At 40.5% G+C, this 25739-nt stretch overlaps 1 protein-coding gene across 12 annotated transcripts in view; it reads left to right on the top strand.

Moving 5' to 3' along the window:
• The window catches only part of fgfr3 (fibroblast growth factor receptor 3), a 148810-nt gene that overhangs the window by 52612 nt on the left and 70459 nt on the right, over positions 1-25739 (top strand). For 8 of the 12 annotated variants that reach the window (XM_057860207.1, XM_057860205.1, XM_057860201.1 and 5 more), the window contains one exon: positions 681-746. In XM_057860207.1, the coding sequence (XP_057716190.1) occupies positions 681-746 (66 nt within the window). The remainder of the gene's footprint in view (positions 1-680; positions 747-25739) is intronic. The other 4 variants (XM_057860208.1, XM_057860206.1, XM_057860204.1 and 1 more) reach the window with 1 other exon arrangement.

Below are 25739 nucleotides of genomic sequence, written 5' to 3'. Positions count from 1 at the left end.
GACACAGAATAAAGCAAGCACTTACAGAAAAATAGCTGTGGCCAATAAACGGTCGTATTAAAGGCTTAACTGTTGGATTATACTTTATGCTGAATGCTCTACCATCATAAAAGCTATCAGAGAAATCACACACACACACACACATACCGATACAAAACAACGCGACATACCGATTGCTAGATGCTGTCTGTGCCTAATCCTCACATGAAGTTCAGCTGTTCGACAAGGTTAGATCCGCTGTCACAGGTAGTCATGGTACCACACTATGAGCGTCTATACTCGAAATGCCTGTAGCATTGCTACCAGTAGTTTCACTATTATCCGACTTCATCACGTTCACTTCGTTAGCCGCTAGCGTTCGTGTACCGGGCTTCTGTTTGCTTGATTTCCTGATAACCACGTGACTTCATACGTAAGCACACTGACTGCTTTCTTTAAGGGGAATGAAGATATCCAAACAACACACAGTCAAGGCCGGGCTGAAAAGACTTAATTTTTTCGTTTCATGAAAATAACGAATTTACCGACATGGTCAAAGTTACCTCGGTCATCGTGAACCATCTCGGTAACGGTGAATTTTCAGTAATCCGCCCGGCTCTCATGAACAATGTGTCAACAAAAACATGTTTATTCCTTTCGATGGTAAAATCAAATTGAAAATTGTGACCTTTTTTTTGTAGATTCTCTGACGTCCGGTGATGATGAAGATTACGATGAAGATCCAGAAGATGCAGGTAATGACAATGGTGAATTCTTTTCTCGCTCTCGCACTGGCTTTGTTTTATTGCTTTTGTGGCAACTCGATTTTCATTTTCGTATATTTCACTGCATGTCATTTGTGTATTGGTTCTCGGGCAGTCCCAAACGACTATTTTTCTCTTGCTGGTACTATTGCAAATAGCAATTACACAGAGCAAAACAAATAAATTATGAATAATAATAATAATAGTAATAATACCTGTAATAATGTAACGAATCGGGTTCTAATGTGGCAGATGTGTTTTGCTTGGTCTACCTGAACGCACCGTGTGGCTGACTTGACAGAGTGAGAGAGGACTTTTTACCTTCACTTTTCATGTTCAGTTGCGGCGGACAGTAGGCATGCTGTGTTGCACAAGTTCTGAAATAAATGATTAAAAACCTGACGAAGCTGGTGATGTTAATAATATGTTAAATGTTAATACTAATTGTCAAATCGTTTAAGACTTCACATAAAGACATTGGACCCCATTCACATTGAGAAGACGCTTGATTTTCTTTTTCTGTGAAAACGTTCCGAATTTTGCCAACAATCGTCCCGCTTTGTCAGTGATACATCAGTAAACCAGCGAGCACTGTTAGTATCATATTAGGTGGCGTACCAAGTTGCTCAGTGCAAAATAACCCCACACCCTGGCAAAGGAGCTGATACTGCCTGCAGCAAAAATAAAAACTGTCCCGTTGTCCAATGACAGTGTCGTTTTTGATCTATTAATTTTTGTTTTTTTGTTTTTTTTGGGGGGGTGTTATGGAATTGTTTGGCATATTGTCATCATGCGTTAATGTTGCTAATTAATTTGAATTCATTGTTATTTATTGATTTTATTACATTTCATTTTTCAATATCAGACCTTCAAAAAACCCTAACCTAAAAAACCTTTAAGTGTATTTTCACAGTTTGGGTGTGACTTTTTTTTGTTTGTAATTCAGGCAAATTGATGTGCTTGAAATGTTTTCTGTTACAAAGAAAACAATGTTAATAAAGTAGTTCTGTCAAATTTATCGCGTTAACGGGCAGTAAATATTTTAATTAATCACGTTAAAATATTTGATGCATTGAACGCATGCGGGGAATGACCCGCTCATGCATTGCCTCAAACAGATTACAATGACGCCGTTTTTTGCACATTGAGAGCGAAGAGGCAGAGAAAGGCGAGTAGACACATGCGTTCATTGGACCGTGCCGTTTATTGGCATAAGCTTCGGCCATTCCTTCACAACAAACATAAGTATCATTTAGTCAAAGCATAACAAAAATAATATTCCTATCTCTCTCAAAAAAAAAAAAAAATGTTCACAAAAAGAAATAGCTATGAAAAATACACATAAAACTTACTCAGACTTTGGTCAAACTCTATTCAAACATTTCGTTTAGCTCAACAAATAAACTGGTAGGCAGTATTTAGTCAGAATATACTAACTATCAGAGGTCTCATACATTGTGAAGCCAACACTCAAATGAACGTAAGGTACAATGAACCCGGAAACTACAGTGTCAGTCGAGGGACAAAACGCACTCGTTGGCTAGATCTGTAATTAATTTGAAACTCGCCATTGACCCCTTGTGGTGTATTTCAATCACTACCTTACGTAGGTAAAGACACTATAGAAGAACGGCAGGGAGCCCATGCGACGTCACCGCTCGGCGACGTCAACAATGGCGAGCTACTAGTTTATTTTTTGATTGAAAATGTTACAAATGTTATTAAAACGAAAACATTAGGAGGAGTTGTAATATATAACTACTATAACTTGTACTAACATTTATCTTTTAAGAACTATAAGTCTTTCTATCCGTGGATCCTTTTACCGGAAAGAATTTTAATAATGTTAATGCCATCTTGTGGATTTATTGTTATAATAAACAAATACAGTACTTATGTACAGTATGTAGAATATATATATCCGTCTTGGGTCTTATCTTTCTATTCCAACAATAATTTACAGAAAAATATTGGCATATTTTACAGATGATTTGAATTGCAAATAATTATGATTAAAATTAATTTTTAAGCTGTGATTAACTCGGATTTACAAAAATCAATTGTTTGACAGCCCTATAATAAAGTGATACTTTATTGTAAGTTAATCAACTTTATTTGTATAGCACATCTAAAAAAATCCACCAAAGAGTCCAAAGTGCTTTACATACCATAAAACAGCAAATAAGTTAACTTTCAAACATAAAACAAACACATAAAAATAAAATAAATGAAAGACAAGGCCATAAACAGTCATTGCACATTAAAAGCTGAAGAAAAAAGAAAATGTTTTAAGGTGTGCTTTAAAATCCGTAAATGAAGGGGTCTGTCTAATAGTAAGTGGTAATTGGTTCAACAGCCTGGGTGCCATCACCGCAAATGCACAGTCACCCCTGAGCTTCAGCCTTGATCTTGGGACTCCTAGAAGCAGGTGGTCAGCTGATCTGAGGGTTCTGGTTGGGCTGTAAGGCTGAAGCAGTTCTGACAGATATGGTTTATTTAATTTAGTGGCACTGTTGCACATATGAGAGTGGGATCGAGATTAAGTGGATAGGAATTAGGAAGTAAATGTATCGTATAGGGAAAGTTAGGAAGAGCTTGCAACTTACTGTTGCTATCTGTAAAGTTTTTTGGAAGGTTTTTTTTGTGTTTTCTTATTTATTTCAATGGGTTGGGGAATGGGGAGGGAGAAGCAGTTCTTCATGCTCTAATTTAGGCACTTTAAGGGCTTGTATTTTTATTTTTTATTTTGATGATGATGTGGCAGCGCTATCACTAAGCTTTATATTATATTATGTCAGTACCAATATACTCTGCAGATTAGACAATACATGAATGGTGATCTTAATTTGGTAAGCTGGAATGTCAAGGGCCTAAATCATCCAATCAAAAGAAAGAAGGTATTTAACCATCTAAAGCAGTTTAAACCAGACATCGTCTTTTTGCAGGAGACACATATACGAGCATCTGAGCACCTCAGGCTTATGACGGGCTGGTCAGGGCAGCACTTTCACTCTGCATTTGAAGCCAAGGCAAGGGGAGTTTCTATTTTGGTTGCCAAACATATGCATTTTGAACCAGACAATGTCACAGCTGACTCAAATGGGAGATATATAATCGTTACTGGGAAACTTTTTAACACCAAAATTATATTTGCTAATGTTTATGCTCCTAATACGGATGATGTCCGCTTTTTTGATAATTTTTTCTCCCTTCTTAATGGGTTGGATACACATTACTTAGTTTTAGGGGGGGACTTTAATTGCTGGCTGGACCCGAGTCTCGACCGCTCCTCCAGCAGATCAGCAGTAGTGAGTAGATCTGCATCATGTATTCAATCATTCATCGCTGAATTTGGGATTTCGGATATATGGCGTTTTCTTAACCCTAGAGAAAAACAATTCTCTTTCTTTTCCAGTGTCCATCACACTTATACTAGAATTGATTATTTTTTTATTGATAGCAGACTTATCCCTCGGGTCAACTCTTGTACATACCAAAGCATAGTCATATCTGACCACGCCCCTATCGTGATGTCGGTGTCATTTCCCAATGTTCCCCGGCCTATGAGGCACTGGCGTTTCAACCCTGTTGTACTTTCAAACCCACAGTTTTTTAATTACATAAAAGACCACATTACTCTTTTCTTTGAAATTAATTGTTCACCTGGTGTATCCTCTCTTCTGGTCTGGGACACATTTAAGGCATATATTAGAGGGCAAATTATTTCATTTACTGCAAACCTGAAGAGACAAACGCAAAAGGAGCAATCAGAGTTGATATCAAAAATTCAGGAGATTGATTGTCACTATGCTCTTGATCAAACCTCAGAGCTATTTAACCAACGTGTAGAATTGAAAACAAAGCTGGACCTTCTCACTACTTACCAAACTGAAAACCTCCTGTTAAAAAGTAAAAGCATGTACTATGAGAACAGTGAGAAGATTGGGAAATTGCTAGCTAATCAATTAAAAGGCCAAAAAGCTAAACAATTTATAACACGTATTCAAACAGACAATGGTGATATTTCTCTCGATCCTACTGAAATAAATGACACCTTTAAAAGTTTTTATGCCCAGCTGTATACCTCGCAATTTAACAAGTACGATGATGATGATGATGATGCAACTATTGCAGCCTTTCTTGACCCTCTACCCATCCCAACCATTCCATCAACATTACTGGGGAAAATGGAGGGTCCTGTGTCCCAGTTGGAGATAACCCGGGCTATTGCATCCATGCAATCTTCGAAGATGCCTGGCCCGGATGGTTTACCATCAGATTTCTATAAGACATTCTCAGCATTACTCTCACCGTACCTTGTCACCGTTTTCTCTGAGTCACTCAGGCTTGGTTCACTTCCTCAGTCCATGAATGAGGCTCGTATAACTCTCATTGCCAAAAAGGGTAAGGATCCCACACGCTGTGCTTCTTACCGACCAATTTCTTTGCTGAATACAGATGCAAAAATTTTTGCCAAGGCAATAGCACACCGGCTAGAGGAAGCTGCCACTTTAATAATAGCGCAGGATCAGACGGGTTTCATTAAAAACCGACACTCCTTCTTTAACACTCGGCGGCTCTTTAATATTTTATACTCAAGCCCGAGTAATGTTCCTGAATGTATAGTCTCACTTGATGCCGAAAAGGCGTTTGATCGGGTAGAGTGGAAGTACTTGTTTAAGGTCCTGGAAAAGTTTGGTCTTAGTCCAACACTCATAGCATCGATAAAATTGCTGTATTCTTCTCCCATTGCAAGAGTTCAAACAAATAGCATAAGTTCTCAGCCCTTTGCATTGGGTCGTGGAACCCGCCAGGGTTGTCCACTAAGCCCCATTCTTTTTGCCTTGGCAATTGAACCACTTGCAATTGCACTCCGGAACAACCAGGATATTTCTGGTATTTGGAGAGGGGGTACTGAGCATAAGGTGTCTCTGTATGCAGATGATCTCCTCCTGTATGTGTCTGACCCCAACACCTCGCTTCCAGCTGCTCTTACATTGCTTGAGCAATTTAGCTCAGTGTCTGGATATAAAATCAATATATCTAAGAGTCAATTATTCCCAGTTAATAGAGAAGCGCTTGTTTTGGACCATAGCAGCACCCCGTTCCAGATTGAAGAGAGACAGTTTACATATTTGGGAGTGGTCGTTACACGGCAGTTTAAGAATCTTCTAAGAGATAATTTTACTGTTTTGTTAAATCAGGTTAAAACATCATTATCACAGTGGTCTCCCATAACATTATCGCTTGCCGGACGTATAAACTCAATAAAAATGAATATACTTCCAAAATTTATGTACTTATTTCAGAATATTCCAGTACTTATTCCAAAAGCCTTTTTTGTTTCTCTAGATTCCATAGTTTCCTCGTACATATGGCAAGGAAAAAGGCCTCGGGTCGGTAAAGCCATATTACGGAGACCAAAGAAGGACGGAGGTATGGGGCTCCCAGACTTTCGTCATTATTACTGGGCTGCTAATATTCGCTGTATCGCTTTCTGGACTCATTTTTATCTTCAACTGGATGGTCCAGGCTGGACGTCTTTGGAGCTGGACTCCTGTGAAAATGTCTCTCTTCCTGCACTTCTAGCTGCATCATCAGACTGTCAAATACCAAACTCACTTAACCCAGTGGTACGTCACACCCTTCGTATATGGGTCCAGTTTAGGAGATTCTTTAACTACAAACTGTTTTCTCTCTTGAGTCCGATTGCCTCCAACCACCTTTTCATCCCCTCTTCTTGTGATTATAACTTTCGGATATGGCATGATAAGGGTATCAAATCATTTGCTGACATGTTTGAAGATGGACACTTTGTTTCATTTACTCAACTGACTGAGAAATATAATCTACCCAGAACTCACTTTTTTCGTTATTTGCAAGTCAGGCATTATGTGCGCTCTAATGTGCCCAATTTCCCCTTAGTACCCAGTCCTAATCCAATCGACCGGTTTCTCTCCTTTGATCCACTTTCCGAAGGTGCACTGTCAAAACTGCATAACTACATTTCGTTATCATTGGGTTCAGCTATTGATAAGGTAAGGGCAGCTTGGGAACAAGATTTGGGGCATCTCCCTGATAATTTGTGGGAATCTATACTATCTTCAATACATAAATCATCAATCTGTGCTAGGCACTGCCTTCTTCAGTTCAAGGTGGTGCACAGGGCTCACATGTCCAAAGCTAAACTGTCCAGTTTTTACTCGAACATTACGGCCACCTGTGATAAATGCAAATTTGGGGAGGCTACATTGATACATATGTATTGGCTGTGCCCCAAACTGCAGAAATTTTGGTTTGATATTTTCCAAACTCTGTCCACAGTACTAAATAAGAATATTAACATCAATCCTACCCTTGCTTTGTTTGGTATTTTTCGTGAAGATAATGATCACTTGTCATCTACAGAACAACGTATGGTCACCTTTGCTCTGCTCTTGGCTAGACGCACAATTTTGCTACAGTGGAAGGGGGCTGCCCTGCCCACGCTTATCCAGTGGCGTCGGGATTTAATGTCTTGCCTCAAACTAGAAATGTTGCGCTTCTCTTTGACTAGGTCAAGGAGAAGGTTCCATACGACGTGGGATCCTTTTCTGACGTACTTTCACAAAACTCAAACAAAGCCATGAGATATGCTCAGATGTTCGGAGGGAACCCTTGAGACGTATGGATAAATACAATCATTCTCCTCCTATTTTTACATTTTCTCTCTTTAAAGATAAAGATATATACAGATATGGACATAAACGCAACAGCTTTTATTTTGTGATGCACTGCCTTTAACTCATCATTGATATGTATTTGTTTGCCTAAATACTATAGTTATTCAGGACATTTGGGGTTGTGGGTGGGGAGGGTTTATCTTGTGTTATCTTGTTTGTAAATTTCTGTTTATATACATGAAAAAATTGAATAAAAATATTTGAAAAAGAAAGAAAATTAATTTTTAAGCTGTGATTAACTCGGATTTACAAAAATCAATTGTTTGACAGCCCTATAATAAAGTGATACTTTATTGTAAGTTAATCAACTTTATTTGTATAGCACATCTAAAAAAATCCACCAAAGAGTCCAAAGTGCTTTACATACCATAAAACAGCAAATAAGTTAACTTTCAAACATAAAACAAACACATAAAAATAAAATAAATGAAAGACAAGGCCATAAACAGTCATTGCACATTAAAAGCTGAAGAAAAAAGAAAATGTTTTAAGGTGTGCTTTAAAATCCGTAAATGAAGGGGTCTGTCTAATAGTAAGTGGTAATTGGTTCAACAGCCTGGGTGCCATCACCGCAAATGCACAGTCACCCCTGAGCTTCAGCCTTGATCTTGGGACTCCTAGAAGCAGGTGGTCAGCTGATCTGAGGGTTCTGGTTGGGCTGTAAGGCTGAAGCAGTTCTGACAGATATGGTGGCGCAAGATTATTCAAACATTTAAGAACAAATAATAATATCTTAAAATGTATTCGGTAATGTACTGGGAGCCAGTGAAGAGATGCTAAAATCGGGGTGATATGTTCGCGTCTGTGGGTTCTAGTTAGGAGTCGAGCAGCAGAGTTTTTTACAAGTTGCAGATGGGCCAGTTCAGCCTGACCGACGCCTGCATACAAAGAATTACCATAATCCAGCCGAGTTATGACAAAAGCATGAATCGATTTCTCCAAATCAGACCGTGAAACAATAGATTTCACCTTAGCTATCTGGCGAAGCTGATAAAAACAGTCGCATACAACACAAGAAATCTGCTTCTCAAATTTAAAATCAGAATCAAATTGGACCCCTAGATTTTTGACATAGTTCTTAAGAAACGGAGACAATGAACCAAGGTCAACATTCAGGGAGGCCTGGCTACTTGGTCTGAACACCATGACTTCAGTCTTGCTGTCATTCAAGCTTAAAAAATTAAGTGGAAGCCACGACTTTATATCGTTGAGGCATTCAATGAGTTGACAGAAAGTGCCATTTTGCGGCATTGGAAAATAAATCTGACAGTCATCAGCATACAAATGAAATAAAACATCATGTTTCGTAAAAACAGAACCAAGAGGCAATAAATAAAGCGAAAATAAAAGAGTGCCGAGAACAGATCCCTGGGTTACCCCGTGTGGAAGCGATGCCTTTTTGGACATGAAATTGCCCATTTTTACACAAAAACTCAGCTCATTTAGGTACGACTTGAACCATTCAAGAGCGACAAGTTGATCTATATTACTTTTTTTCTTTAATATTAAAAAAGGCACAATTTTATGCAGAAGTGTATGTATAAAAATAATAATTTCATTGACAAATGATACTATTTACAGTGGCGGCAGAGTTGGGGCAGTGCGAAACGTTTACGTCTTCCTGTGTGTGTGTGTGTGTGTGATTGGGGGGGCGGGGTATAAAAACTAATTGAGAAGCCTTAAATAAAAGTAAATTGACTGACTTAAAAAAAAAAAAGACAATTTACACCAGAAAACGAAGTATTGACATTAAATATAATTTGTTACTTTATGTATGTGCATTCAATGCAAAGCCACCATCCTATAAAATTCCTTTCTTTATTTGGTATGTTGTACTGTTAATTGAAGCATACAAAAACACAATAGCGGCAAGCAAAGTCGTCATTGTCGTCGCTGTGACAAAACAGCCTTAATCTCAGCCGGTAAATCCACCTCATGACACGGGAGTGAGTGTGGGGATTAGCCCGGAAAACTTCACGTGCGCTAAGCCGGCGTTAATTAGTCCCACGGGAAGGATAGCCAACCATGTGACTCCAAACAAAAGCCCAGGAAAAAGGTAGAGAATGACCAGTAGGGATACGACGAGCAAGGATTGGAAAAATGGCTACGGAAAATGGATTTTTAATTAAGTCCGATACTTTTTGCATTCATAATACGCAAACGTACGTAACTCGCAGTGTGAAGGAAATGCGTCTGTGACATCGCATGTGATTTCAAATGAGAGTAGACGTCCTATACTGTAAATTTGAAGTGGGAGGGTTGGCAACGAATATGCATTTAATAAAAAGAAAAATGCAAGTATTCTTTTTTGTTGATATTTTTTTACTTTTGAATTTTAAAAAATCAAAATGAAACTGTGAATATCCTTTTTTTAAATTAAATATTTGTTTATCTAAATTAATAAAAATAATGGATTAGAAAAAAACTGAACAGCACATTTTCTCTGAACATGAAGTGCACATAAAGTCATTTTCCCAATCTGCCCAAAATCATGCAGAGGGCCTGATCTGGCCTCCAACTTGCGAATTTGACAACTGTAGTTAAAGGCAGTGCCTATTTTGAAATGTCTGGAAAACTTGGACCTCAATTTCTGTTGTTGTTGTTGTTGTGCTAAAACATGTCAGTTTGATTGAAGCTAACAGCAATCAGCAGTAAAGCGTGCGGGTCAACACGCTAGGCGGTGCTTCGCTAGTCAAAGGGGTGCGACAGGGCATAATTGCCTAATTGTTTCAATTCCCCCCGCTTAGGCCTGCGACACGCACGCACGCACATTGGCGATTAGAGTCTTGAAAGGTGCCGCGCAGAAAAACGAGTTAGCGTAGCGTAGCGGGGACTTGCTCGGGTTGCCAGCGTAAACAACACAAGCCACAGATTAGACTCTCAGCATTCCTACACAGGGAAAAAAACACTCATTACACACATTACGGCTGCCGACAACATTTGCTGTCAGCCCTCCCGCTTCAAATAGATTGAATGTTTAGCACAGTCAATGAGTTAAATAAAAATCACCTCTGGCCATGATGCACCCTCGTTTCCTTCCACCAGTCAGTTCATCACTAATAAACATCCTATCCATTCGAAGCAGGAGGGTTTGGCAGCGAAAGAACATTCGTTCATTTGCTGCCAGAACCCTCAGTTCAAATGTATTTGATGTAGGCTGACCACCTGTCCGGCTTTAGGACGTACACTCAGCCTTTTCAGTGATATGTCCGGTGTCCAGCACAACCCGTTTGTCCGGTTTCAGCTTGTCGTGCCTTGTGTTAGGTTTAGTTAAGTTTGTGTCCTAGTGTCTTGTCCATGTGATTATCCATTAATTTCACTTGCTGTGGCCTGCTCCTTGTGTGTTGACCAATCTGGTGCCTCTTGTGTCACCCACCTGTGCCTCATTGTCTCGTTACCTCTTGTATGTATTTAAAGGGAACCTCGGACTTAAAGACTTGTAGGCTCTACTAAGCCACAATTGTTCTCTTTTACTAAAATGTGTTATTAGAAACATGTAAAATATTCCCATTGATTTCAAAACCTGTAATATTAAGTACATGTTTATATCTACAGAGGGTGCCATTTTTATGCACGTAATGGACGCTCGGGGTGTGGACGTAGTTTGTCTCCGTCACTAGACGAACACCACCAGGTTAATGCAATTCCTTCTACGCGGTGAGATGTCCAACACATCCGCACATCGGTTAAAAGTGACGAGTACTTACTATTTGTATTTTTATTGAGTCTTTGATTACCTTGTCATTGCCTCAACATACGTTATGCATGTGTTTCCCTCTCATACTTTTAAGCACTAGCCTATTTTATTTTATTATTATTATTGTTTTTTTCTTTTTTTAACCTGTCCTGTTCAGCTGTTTGACATGGAGAATGGAAGTCTACGTGTCCGGTGGCTCTGAACAGTTTTAATGTTTCACATTGGAGTATGACATACTCCCATTGTGATCATTCAACATACCTCGTTTATTAAGACAAAGCAGCGAACAGGAAGGGGTTAAGGGGGAACAGAAGAAAAGGAGAGAGAGATCGAGAGAGAACGAGAGAGAGAGAGAGAGAGAGAGAAAGAAGAAACCCACAACAAGAATTACATTGAACGCCTACACTAACTATGAATATGTTGGTGCGATCGTCAGCTAGATGTATTTCCGGTTGACACCATGTGGGGGGCCTGTTAACCAGGGAAAGAAGGGGGGGTCTAGAAGCTAAGTCACTGGGAGGGGAGGAGTGTACACAAATCAGCCGTGTGATCTAGAACCCAGTAACGCCCGTTGGCAACCCACCCTACGCTGCCGCATCGCCAATCATGGCACTAAGCCCCCCCACCTGAGCATGCCCAATCACATCCAGCCATGCACGAGTCCCATCAAACACGCGATAGCCACGCAGAGGAGCAGACAGCCCCCGGGGCCACAGCCCCCATCCAGCCAGCCCGGGGAAGGTGGGTGGGCGGGGGGCCGGGAGTCAGCGTGGCTAATCACTCCTCCTGCAGCCCGGAAAAGGGGCCATCGTCACCCCCCCCTTAAGGATCCAGGTTTGGCCCCCGGGGTCAACCGGGCCCCCATCAATCGGCCTTCAGGGATGGGAAGAGGGGACGCACCACCAACCCACATGGTGGGGCCTGCCATGAGGTGGTAACGGTGGTGTCACCCCCCGCAACAGGTCCCATCCATCCCACAACCTTGGTGTGTAATGCATTAAAATCAAGGGGAGCCTGGCCGGGACTGTATGGCCCCCGCTCGACTCTCCCCGGAGGAATGAATGAGTATATAGGTGCCAGGGTGAAAAATATTTACAGTGCAAAGTGATGAGTGCGTGAAGGCATGCTCCCGCAGGCGTGGCCCTGTCCGGCAGAACCACCGTTCGCAGGGCGGGGGAAGGGACAGGGCCACGATCAACCCCCGCCCCAAACCACCACGGTGCCCCCGCATCCGCACGCCCCTCCCCCCCTTGCTGCCCGGGCACCCACCCCGCATCCCGAACAGGCGCCACGCCAAATGCAGGGGACAACAAGCCGCACCCAAAGGCCCCATGGGCCCTAAGAGGCCCCGCCAATTGGAGGGCAGCGGCAGCCGGCGCGGTCCGGAGAGGCGGACAGGGCCGGAGACAGACCAAGGGGACGGAGGCGCGACCCCCCCATCCCACCCCTGGGTCAGGAGGGGTGCGCAGTATGACACCAGGGACACCTCCCCGGTACCCAGTACGAGGGGACGCAGCTCCGGCCGGGCTGACCCAGGAGGGAGCTGTGGCCGCCGCCTAAAACTCCCAGCCCGGCCGGCCAGGGAAGGGCCGCGGCCATGTGGCGGCACCCAAGCGGCACCCCCACCCGGTCGCGGGACCACCACACGCCCCACGGGACCCATGCACGACCAGATGCAACCAGACAAGCCCAAGCAGAAAACCCCGGCGCCAGGACCAGCGACGGGACAGCACAGGACAGGATGCCAACAAACTCCACCCAGCACCTGGAAAGATGACAGAAGGAGAGACTTATCAAATAGCCTTAGATGTGTATCTATGACCAGTGAAGTGTATATTTAAAGGGATCCTCTATTTTTAAGACAAGTAATTCTTAAAACATAAATGTTAGTATGAGTTATAATAATTTGATATTAAAACCCCTCTTAATGTTTTTGTTTTAATAAAGTTTGTAAAATTATTTTAAGTGATAGGTCGCCATTGTTTTTACGTCGCAGTGCGTGACGTCACTGGCCCCGAATGCCGAAATTCAAGCTAGTCACTCGTTAGCTTTCCCAACATGTCGTCAGTTCTACCCTTCCTATTGAACCGGATCTGAAAAGTGAAGAGCAGGACAGCACTGTCGGTCGTTCACAAGTCGAGCTTCAGGCAAAAATGCGTGCAGCAAATACCTGATAAGACAAAAGTTGGGCAAAACTGGTGATGCGAGAGAGTGCTGTTAGGAACTCCGGTTGGGAGCGAGAGTGCATGCTGTTGGGATTCGTGAACTCCGGTTTGATTAGCAGATATTCCAGGTAAGCATATTGCATTTTCAAACGTTTTCCCAATATAATTATGTAGATTGTTAGCATCCAGAGCTGTCGTGTGCTTTACATACAGTACAGGCCAAAGAGCACACCTTGTGTCATCCAGGTCTTATACATTGTAACCCGTGGTAGCTAGGATACGTGTATAAAAGTACCAGAAAGGGGAGAAGCTTCCACTTATGCACATTTATTCACTATAAATAATAATTCCACCTTGACCACTCACTTCATTCCCTTTTTTCCATTTGACTGGAAATTGCATCCAAAAGCAGCACATGGTGGCATTTTACTTCGCGAGTTTAGGCAGCAATAAGCAATTGTTGAACACGCTACACATTTGGAAAGATACCAATTACGTCATCACTGCGAGCCCGCAAACCATGGCGCCAACAAACGGTCAAAATATGGACTAAATATTATAAAATATTGCCATTGATTTAACATTTTATGTGTTTCTAACAACATATTTTAGTACAAGAGAACAATTGTGGTTTATTAGAGCCTACATGTATTTAAATCAGAGGATCACTTTAAGCATGTATCCTTAATTGTTCTGAATCTGGTAATTTATATATAGGGTGTCTCAGAAAAATACATACATTCCCCAGACTCATTAGCGTATGTAAACCACCTTTATTTGATATTACTACGTTAAAGTATTTTCTTAAGGCATCTTTAGTATGTTCTGTCCGTATGCATCTAAACAAAACAAGCTGAAAGCGCATGGTAGTACTTTGGGTGTCAAATTTGCCTCTTGTAGCACGTTTTGCTAGTGTAGCACATTTTGGCAGAACACTAGTTTTGTCATACTCTCGTCTCATCTCATCCCTTCTTTCCTGTTCATTCTGCTTTTGCTGCTCGTTTAGTGTAATATCGACAGTGCTGTCATGCTCAATAATGTTTCTCCGGGGTTCAGATTGAAAGTGTTGAACAGTTGACATGTTTATGCCACTTGAGTCATACTCTGGAAGCCCGGCAGCATAACCATCCTGCGATGTCAACAACAAGGGCGACCGTCTAGTTAAACTAATATTACAAATTGTATACAAATGAATAAATAAAGATGGATTTTCATATCAAATTATTTTAACTCATAATAAAGTTTATCGTCTTTCTATCAGTGGATCCCTTTAAGATCCCCATGTGCTGTCTGTTCCGGTTGTGTCATTGTCTATCCGAGTGTCTATTCCAGCATCAAAGCCCTTGTGTTCAAGTTCCTGAATTTCCAAGTGAGTTTTTAATACCATCTGTTTGTTCCCCTTGACTTTTGTTTGTACTTTATCGTCTGTCACCATTACTAAAGCTTTTTTGAGTTCCCCAACACCTTGGTTTGCCTTGCCTTTGTTTTCCCTGCATTTGGGTCCTCCATGCCCCTGCCACGTTTTGACACAGCTTGTTTTGTTTAGATGCATACAGGAAGAACAAAGTAAAAAAAAATGCATTAAAACAATACTTTAATATATTAATATCAAATAAGGGGGGTTTAAATACACAACATGATTAATGTGGTCAACAAATAAACACTCTGCTTTAAATCTACCACAAGAAAACACCATGCTTAAAAGCTTAAAATCAGAGGGAAACACGCCAAAAGTAATTTGAGGCAATGGAAAGGTAAAAAAAGACACAATAAAAATGAAAATAATTGCTTTTTACTGATGTGCGCAAGTGCACTGGGCATTGGTAAACGCTTCGCCTGTAGGATATTTTGGCAGAATACAGTTTGGAAATAAGATTTGTTCTTGGGCACGTTGCAATTTCAAAACACGGTACGGTAAACCTAATAAATTGTTAAAAAAAAGTTTGACTTTTCATTGGTATTTTTTTTACTATTTATTTATACAAATATGATCTATGAACTGTGTAAAACTTTATTGTTGATGAAAATACACCGCAAATCTTATAGGTTTTTTGTTGTTGTTGTTGTTTTTTTTTTTGACCATATGGAAGTGGTCAGTGTTGTTAATAACGGCGTTAGAAAATAACGGCGTTACTAACGGCGTTATTTTTTTCAGTAGTGAGTAATCTAATTAATTACTTTTCTCATCTTGGCAACGCCGTTACCTTTAATGAGGCAGGAAAGGCGTGCGTTACCATGTTGGTTGAATGACGCGAGAAAAGTCTAAGAAAGATGGCCTCACAGAGACGAGAGAGCTGAGCAGGAGTGTGGAGGAGGCAAGGGAGTGTGACGCTGTTGCAAACGCGATGCTACTATGCTAGCAGGCTCCAATATTACCTGACTGTAGCCGATGGCCTACAAACTACGCCCACATGATGCTACGGTAGACATATCACATATATACAGAACTGGATGCAAATGACAGACACGGCGGCATTAGCAACATGCATAAAAAACTAGATGCGTTAGTAAACAGCCGCCATCTTAAAGCAGTTGACTTCTCAGGACGGCTCTGTTGTAGAGAACCTTCCTAGCGAACCTAAGTAACCTAAGTAAGTAACCTAAGTTTATCTAAAATGCGCCTAAATCAGCAAAACTTAACTCAAATCTATCTTTAAATGACGAAACAGTTTTAAAACTTACACATGTCGAAAGTAGACAGAAGGGAACTAATGCAATAACCGGAGCAATTTTAAAAACTTTAACGGTTCATTCACAACATTAAATGACTTCCACACATAGCAGAGGTTACTATCTAGTTAGCCCAATATCCGCAAAACCCCTGTGTCTAGTTAAGTTTAGGGTAAAGAATTGGACTAGGGCCAATTGTCCCAAAAACCCTTTAAACTTGACATTGTGTGACCTGTTTTTTTTTTTGTTTTGTTTTGTTTTTTTTGAGAGAGAAAAAAAAAACATGAAAATTGTCACCATTTACTTTGCCAAGTAACTAATTACTCTTACATTCAGGTAACTGAGTTACTAACGCAATTAGGTTTTGGGAGAAGTAATTTGTAACTGTAATTAATTACTTTTTTAAAATAAGAGTAACAACACTGGAAGTGGTCACCCTGATTGGATGTCTAGTGCCATCAATGGCAACCACTGAGTAAATATAACTGCTTTAACATTGATCAAATAATGTTTTAGAGAAATCAGACTTCATTTGAATGTGAATGCATTGACTCTGTTGGGAGTGTTACACTCACCAACATGGCTGCCCTGAAGCCACGTTGGGAGGGGCAATGCTCATGCTTCCGCCACGAATGGAAATGAGTTTCTGACTCGTAGACGTCCAATACATTTGAAGTGGGAGGCTGGCAGCGAATGAACCTTCAAGTGGACAGTGTATATTTTGAGGTCAAGACTGTCTCTAAACAATTTTTCAAGTATCAAAACCATCGCTTAGTCTATGAGTTGTACCATTCCTAGTCAGAAGACATGTAGGGGCTTCTTTCCTCCATCAGAAGGAAAACCCTTACTACAATGTGGCCCGATATCCCACGACAAAGATGAGTTTGACACCCCTGCCCTAAATAGTCAGTGAGAGTGAGCAGCTGATATTGTCAACGTCACTCGGTCCCGCGCGGCGTCCGCCGGAGAAACTTCATCCCGTGTCTAATTGGCGGGATGGTATTTCCTCAGCGTCCCCCCGCGGGGGCACCGATAACCCCGGCGAGGTATGCGGAGTCCGGGGGCGGCGCCTCCACCTGTCAGCGCCCGCGGGGTTAACTAACAGAGGAGGAAATCCCAGCGGACTAAAGACTAAAAATACACTCGCAAAAGTTTTGCCACTGTGGCTCCTCCAAAGAATGGCCATAATGACATTGAAGGAATCTTTTTTCATTCAAAATAAATCAATAGATAAAAAAAAACGAAATTCAAAATAAACAAAGAGGGAAAAATTTATTTAATTTAATTTCAAATATATTCTTTTATGAAGCAAGTAAAATATGATTTAGTTTTTCCCCATTCTTTAATTCTAAAAAACATTAAATTACAGTTTAGAAATATAAAATATGCGCAAAATATTTTTTTAAAAAGTTAAAAAAATTAATAAAAAAAAATTTTGTCTGATTTTATTTCAAACCCGTGAAGAAAAGTGGCACAGAAGAATGAATATTTTTAAAACAATATATATTTAAAGGAATAACTAAAAATATTTACTATTTTACCATTTACTATTTTTTAAAACCTTTTTTGGGGGGAGGGCATATTTGTCAAAAATAAATACTTTGTATTAAAGAAATACATTTTTTATTTATTTTATTAATTCATTCATTTTTATTTATTATTTTGGTTTTAAAAAAAACATATTTACTTATGATTTTTCACTTTAAAAATAAAGGTAGTCCCTGGGTTACGACGTACCCGACTTACGTGATTTGGACTTTACGACGCCAGAGTCTCGTCCTCCAGTCTGCAGTCTTTATTTTTAATTTATATTTGATTCTTAATTTTTTGTCTTAATTATTTTTAGGAATGTTGACTTTTGTTTTGTGATGCATTTTGGCGCAGGAAGCATAGAGCAGGTAATAATTCCACGCGCGAGTAAGACTGTATGTAGGCTACATATGAAGAAGAATGTATTTTGCGAACGCGCTTACATAAGGGAGAATGCATTTGCACCCGTGAAGAAGACGCGCAGCCGAGTGAGAGAGAAAAGGAGAGCGGATAGATTACAGCTGCAAGCCTGCGTGCATTTTTGGTGTGTTAAGCATCCAAGAGGCAACCCCAGTACATAACACCCTTTGAACTGTTTACTGTGCATTTTCAATTGTGTTCGAATACTTAGGGCAAGTTTACACTGCTGGCCAAAAGTATTGGCACCCCTGCAATTCTGTCAGATAATGCTCAGTTTCTCCCAAAAAATGATTGCAATTACAAATGCTTTGGTAGTAATATATTCATTTATTTTGCTTGAAATTAAAAAAACACAAAAGAGAATGGGAAAAAAATCTTTATCATTTTACACAAAACTCCAAAAATGGGCAGTATTGGCACCCTTTGAAAAATCATGTGATGCTTCTCTAATTTGGTTAATTAACAGCACCTATTACTTACCAGTGGCACATAACAGGTGGTGGCAATAACAAAATCAAACTTGCAGCCAGTTAAAATGGATTCAAGTTTACTCAACCTCTGTCCTTGTGTGTACCACATTGAGCATGGAGAAAAGAAAGAAGACCAAAGAACTGTCTTAGGACTTGAGAAGTACAATTGTGAGGAAGCATGGGCAATCTCAAGGCTTCAAGTCTATCTCCAAAGACCTGAGTGTTTCTGTGTTGACCATGCGCAGTTTCATCAAAAAGTGTAAAGCCCACGGCACTGTGGCTAACCACCCTAGATGTGGACGGAAAAGAAAAATTGACGAGAGATTTAAACAAAAGATTGTGCGGATGGTGGATAAAGAACCTCGACTAACATCCAAACAAGTTCAAGCTGTCCCGCAGTCCGAGGGTACAACAGTGTCAACCCGTTTTTACGCCCTAGTAAGCGAGAGGTCCCGGGTCCGACTCCCGGACGAGACCCCAAATCATGTTACGCCCAGTCTATGGGAATCAGGACGTAACATGGGGTGTGTGCTCCTCCCGTCCAACCCTCACCCAGAAAGGCCAGTGAAAACGGAAAAATCAAGAGCAGTTTTTTTATTTGGCTCCGAGGGAGAACTTTGCCAAAATAACAAACAAAACAATCTGAGAAACCCTGCCTTTCCTAACAAAAAGAAAAAAGGTCAAATTAAAGACATTTCCTTCACCTAACTCCTATCAACCAAAAACAGGAGAAAACTGTGTAAAACAAAAAGGTAGTAATGGCACGAAATGGGCCGAGGTTCCGAAGCTTGTGTCGAGTAGTGGGAGGGGCGTTTCCACGAAACTTGTATTGAGGCATGCGTCATTTCGGCAAAACCCGGAATTGGTTGCGTGTTAAGCCTCGCCGGCCGGCTGATTCTCATTAGCACTTCGGGAGTGGTCCGACGTTTGGCGCATATTGCAAACACAGTACAGACTATAAATTGGTTGCAAAACGCAATGGCAATCGCCTGTTATCTCACATTTTGTGGATTTCGGGCTCCTATACTTGTTACACCTGTGCGCAACAGTGCAACTAGTGCAATCTTTTTTCGAGCCTTGTCGGTTGCTTGCGATGGAACCTGCGTGAAAAAGGCGATCCTCCCCTGTATGGGAACATTTTGATTTGATTGCGTCCAAAAGGGAAGGGAGAAAAACGATGTTAATCCCCAAACACCCTAGCTGATGCAACCCTGGAGGTCCAAAAGTACCTATCAGAACCAAACATCGACGGAATGAACAATCCATTAGTGTACTGGGAGACACATAAAGATACCTATCCAAATTTATATACAGTAAACTGGCACTCACATTATTCTGCACCCCAGGTTCATCTGTGCCTTCACTGCCTTGTGAAAGATATTTTCTTAAGCTGGTGAAATATTGTCCAAAAAGAAACCGTTTAAAGCCAGCCACTGTGGGAAAGCTATTATTTCTTAATAAAAATAAATAACAAATTATCCTTAGCACTATTTGTATTTTGTTGATTTGTTCACATACTAAATTAACTAACACAAGCACATTCATATCTTTGTCTTAACCCTGTAATGCCTGCAATATAAAGCAATTGTCAGAGAATCACAACATTTGAAAAATAAGGTGTTAATGAAACCTTTTTTTCAAATTTGTAAAAAAAGAAAAAATAATATGTGTAATAAGCACTCTAGTATCTATAACCCTTGCTAAATCCTTTTTTTTCTCATGGAACCTGCAGATGCATGAGTTGACTTGCATCCATTATTTTTTTTTTGAGGAAAGATATTTAAAAATTCTGAATTAGTCTCAAAATCATGAAATTCTAAGTGTATCAAATGTGATACATTTGGCAAGAAAGGGTTTTAAGCAAATAGCCATTGAATTCTTAACACTGTTGACCTCTTGGGCTTCTAGACCACTTGATGGCGCCATAGAGTAAATGAAGCACCATGAAGCTTTGCTACATGTGCAAACCAATTGGCTGCAAAGCTTCATTGATTCATGAGGCTTCATTTGGCCATCTCTACAAAAAGTCATCTCCCTCCTACATTACTGCTCAAATATTTACACTATATACAAAGATGAAATGAAGCTGGAATCACTGCTGGAGATCAAACATACAAAGTGGTGTTTCTGAATGCTGGTCTGGCTGGAGAGAAGGACGAATGCTGGTGGCGAGCTTCTTAAATAGGCCAGGGAGTCCTCACCTTGGCCAATCATGGGGCACCAATCAAGAGTGGCTTAATCACCAACGCCTGCACCTAATTAACTCAATCAGCCACCCAACTCACGCACACACACCAGTGGAAAAAAGCAGTAAAAAAAGAACAATTCATCCGAGCAGTCCGAAGGTACAACAGTGCCAACCCGTACTATCCGTCAGCATCTGAATGAAAAGGGACTCTATGGTAGGATACCCAGGAAGACCCCACTTCTGACACAGAGACATAAAAAAGCCAGGCTGGAGTTTGCCAAAACTTACCTTAGAAAGGCAAAAAAACGTTTTGGAAGAATGTTCTCTGGTCAGAAAAGGGAAAGGACATTAACATAGGGAAAAACAGGGAAAAAAACGAGGCCTTCAAAGAAAATGCGGTCCCCACAGTCAAACATGGCGGAGGTTCCCTGATGTTTTGGGATTGCTTTGCTACCTCTGGCACTGGACTGCTTGACCGTGTGCGTGGCATTATGAAGTCTGAAGACTACCAACACATTTTGCAACATCATGCAGGGCCCAGTATGAGAAAGCTGGGTCTCCCTCAGAGGTCATGGGTCTTCCAGCAGGACAATGACCCAAAACACACTTAGAAACACACCATAGAACACCTATGTAGAGATCTGAAACTGGCAGTTTGGAGAAGGCACACTTCAAATCTCAGAGACCTGGAGCAGTTTTCATTCTCTTTTGTGTTTTTTCATTGCAAGTAAAATAAATGATTAAATAAATTAATTGCAAGCAAAATAAATGAAGATATTACTACCAAAGCATTTGTAATTGCAATCATTTTTTGGGGAAAAATTCAGCATTATCTGACAGAATTGCAGGGGTGCCCATATTTTTGGCCAGCAGTGTAAGGGTAACTTCGTGTTACGTCACTCGAGTAGGAACGGAACTCCTTCGTAACCCAGGGACTACCAGTACAGTGGTACCTCTACATACGAAGTTAATTCGTTCTAGGATCTTGTTTGTAAGCCGAAATGGTCGTATGTTGAGCAGGATTTTCCCATTAGAATATATATATAATTCAATTAATTCGTTCCAAAGCCCATAAACATACACTAAATGCTTACGATATACTGCTTGTACTATTACAAATGGCAATTACACATAGCAAAACACAATTATTATACATAAATATTTTTATACATATTATACATAAATACATATATATATATATATATATATATATATATATATATATATATATATATATATATATATATATATAATATACATCGGAATAATATAATAATAATTCCCTGTAATAATGTAACGAATCGGGTTCTAATAAGCCGGACGTTATTTTCTGTACCTGAACGTCATGACTGACGTGACAGAGAGAGGAGCGGTGTAGTTGACTTTACTTTCGCTTTCAATGTTTTCTTGAGTACACCGTCAATTGCAGCAGACAGCAGGCATTTTATGTTGGATAAGTTCTGAAATAAATGATAAAAACCTGACGAAGCTGGTGATTTCTTTGGCAATGTAACCACAATAATAATTGTCAACTTAACTTATAAAGACTGGCGAACGGTGGTCAGAGGAGGACCGTGGAGATGTATTGAGTCATTTCACGGATGCGCACCCCACGCACATATTTTTCTATAATTCGCATCTTCATTACAATGGTAAGTTTCACCTTTTTCCATGTTTCATCACCTGTACCAACCTTTTTGAAACCTGTGTTGATTTCTCTCACAAGAAAGTTATCCGTGTGTCCGTCTGCGGTGCTGTCATGTCATCGTATTCCGAGTATGTCGTCGGATGTAGAAACAAATGGCGAGTCAAATTTTACGTTGGATGTCGAAAAGGTCGTGTGTCGAAGCGATTGTATGTCGAGGTACCACTGTATATGTATTTATACATATATTTTTAAATATTTTTATTTTTAAAAAATCAGTTAACGATATTTTTTTATTTCTAAAAACAAATTAAATAATTAACAATTAAAAATACTTTTTAACAGTAAATAATTGAAAAAAATAAAAATATTTTTTTTAAAAAACATTTTTTTTAATTTTTATTTTATTTTATTTTATTTTTTTTATTTAAATGAATATTTTGGTCAACAATGTCATTTAATGGACGATGAAAATAGCTGTCGACTTGGTTTCGTTGGGCCGTACGTCCGTCCATACCCTGCTGGCTAACAGCAACACTGAGATTGCATCTTAAAGGGGAATTAGCGGCTGGATTTGATTATTTCCTTCTTGTCGGGCCACGAGGAGACGCCGACCTCCGCCACGCTGGATTTTCTTGGCGTCGCCGTCAACCGCACACATACGCGCTTTTTATAGCCTCCCCATGTGTGGTCCCCTCCTCTGCGCGCAAACCTCTCCTGTCATCACCCAAAACGGCACAATCCGCCCTCTCTTCTGCACTTTTCCACCCAAAAACACCACCGCCTTATCTACTCTAAACGCTTTACTTTGGCCTGACCAACAAATTCAGTTTCTCAATTAGTTTGAGTTTTTTTCTTATTAATGTCGATGATCCCAAAAAGAGTTGTTTTTGTTGTTGTTGTTTATCGCCATGAAGGAAATCTGGAAACCCGTTATTTGATTCCAATTGTTGTTCCATTAAAAAGAGTGGAAGTTATGATTTTGTGGCAGCACAAATAGGGGGATAAAAAATATTTTTAAACAGTTTTGCACTATGTTTACAGTACAGTTATGCTTCATTTTTCACTTTTAATGGTAATTAACATGGCCATATACAGTTTATTGCCAAGCCTTACTTTTTGCATTGGTTGCACCTAACTTTTTTCTTAAGGTGCACCATCACAACATGTAGGCACGCCCACATTTTTCATTGCATCACCTTTAACGGCATACTTTTAATCACTCTCCATAACATTCATATAGTTCCTTCATTCATTCATGTTCTGAACCGCTTATCCCCACGGAGGTCGCGAGGGTGCTGGAGCAGCTAACTCCAGACAGAAGGCAGGGTACACCCTGAACAGGTTGCCAGCCGGCAGGGCACATACTGTATAGACAGACAACCATTCACACACACACTCACACCTACGGAGAATTTGGAGTGTTCAATCAGCATACCATGCTCGTTTTTTTTGGGATATGGCAGAAAACCCACGCAGGCATGGGAAGAACATGCAAACTCCACACAAGAAGGCCAGAACCGGAATTGCACCCGCGATCCTAGAAATGTGAGGTGGACGTGCTAACTACTGTCCCACCTTCATAATGTGAATTATTTTTAAACAAGAATAACGTAGAAAAACGCTTGTCTTTATTAAATGCTTAATTGAGTGGGTCTGGTAACGCTTTGAGGCTTACACTGCGGAAACAGCCTCTCATTTACACAATGAAGGAGTTGGCACCGCACACTTCAGACTGGGCTGTAAGTTTAACAATGATTAACACATTTATGCCTTTGATCGTTGAGCTACCGAGTCTTCTCTGGTTAGATCAAAGCTACAAAACTGTCAATGTTAAGTACCAAACGCCAGCTGCACTGGTGACCAAGAAAAACAGTTTGGTTGCACTGCCTTGCAGGAGGGAGGGTGAGAGGCTGTGGTGCTGTACGAGCATGAAGCAGAAAAATTATGTAAATGCATAAAATTCGGTCTACCAGGGGCAAAGCGCAAATTCGGTCTGCCAGGGGCAAGATACCAAAATACAGTCTACCAGGGGCTGCATTGGCAAGTTCGCAACAAGAGAATACGACTTGAGCAACTTCTTTTTCATTTTACATTGCACTACCCTCCCCACACAATCCCATCACATTGGTGAGTAATGGCTCCCAGTCGGGGACCTGGCAACCACAGTAATAGGGTGGTAGCTGGGTCCCACACTTTTTTCTGTATGGGGTGGCTCCCGGGGCGTGGCCTTGATCGGATCGGGGACATCCCTAATTTATAAAATGCCGTTTAATCCAGACTTGCTGTCTATAAAAGGGATCCAGGACCTGAACCCCCGCTGCTTTTATTAAGTAAGACAAAATTTAACATCTTAAAAAACAAAAAAATAATTTCACGTCCTGTGATGTGACTATTGCGTATGCGCACATTGCGATGGTGTTGTTCAAAGAGATATGTATTTTTATGTATATTTTTGTTTTTTAAGCCCTGAAAATGTAATAATTATGATTATAAGCGTGAAGTAGCGAGGGATCACTGTGCTGTTCTTTTGTTTGAAATTTTAAACCCTTTATGGTTATTAAAAAAAAAAAAAAAAAATTTAAACCTTAAAGGCTCAATTTTGTTTTTTTTTCCAATAATAAATTATTTCATATAACAAATTTGATTGTACATTTCTAAAATGTTAAAGTAATATAAATAAAAAAAATAGAAAAAAAAAATGTGAAAAATCAAAAACTGAAGTGCAAAAATATTGCAAAACTGCACAAAATGTGAACAACTGCCAAAAAAAAAAAAAAAAAACGGGGGAAAAAGTAAACAGTAAAATAAACCTGCATAAACCACGGAATGAATGTTCATTCATTCGCCGCCCTCCCTCCCTCCCACTTCAAACGGATTGGACGTCCAGCGCCGCTTCTTTTTAATCAGGTTAAAGGCGTCGTCACGCTGTCAGCGGAATAAAGACAGGTGTGTCCTGCACCTTTCACTGCTGACATCTGTGTTGAGCAGACGAGATGAAGAAGTAAAAGTGAAAGAAGGAGGAGGAGGAGACCTGCCTGCCGGCCTGATCGCCCGCCCGCAGCCTGCTGCTGGACGCTCAGGATTATTTCCAACACGCGCATTGAGATGCAAAATAGCCCCTCTCGCTCCTTCTGCCGCTTCTAAAAAGTAAAAGAGACATCTGATGACCTCCTCGGCTTTTTTTCGCACCGTTGAGCCGCGGGCACACAAACGTTGAGACGGTGGCCCCCCCTCCCTCCCTCGCCCGTCATTATTGTGAGAACAAGTCAATAAATCACCCTGGCAGCGTTGAGAAAGGCAGGATTGTCGGAGGACGCGCCACGTCTCGGCATTCCGTCAAAGCGCGTTTAATGGCGGCTTTTACAATGAGCTCCCGGGATGCGTTTGTCTCATCAAAGTGACATCAAGATTAGTGTTGCGCCGATAGTAGTATTGGTACCGATACAGAATGTCATCTGTATGGCTGAGTACTAATAAATATGTATG

Source organism: Corythoichthys intestinalis, chromosome 15, assembly GCF_030265065.1.
Source record: "Corythoichthys intestinalis isolate RoL2023-P3 chromosome 15, ASM3026506v1, whole genome shotgun sequence".
Taxonomy (NCBI): domain Eukaryota; kingdom Metazoa; phylum Chordata; class Actinopteri; order Syngnathiformes; family Syngnathidae; genus Corythoichthys; species Corythoichthys intestinalis.
This window is presented reverse-complemented; position numbering and strand designations above follow the sequence as displayed.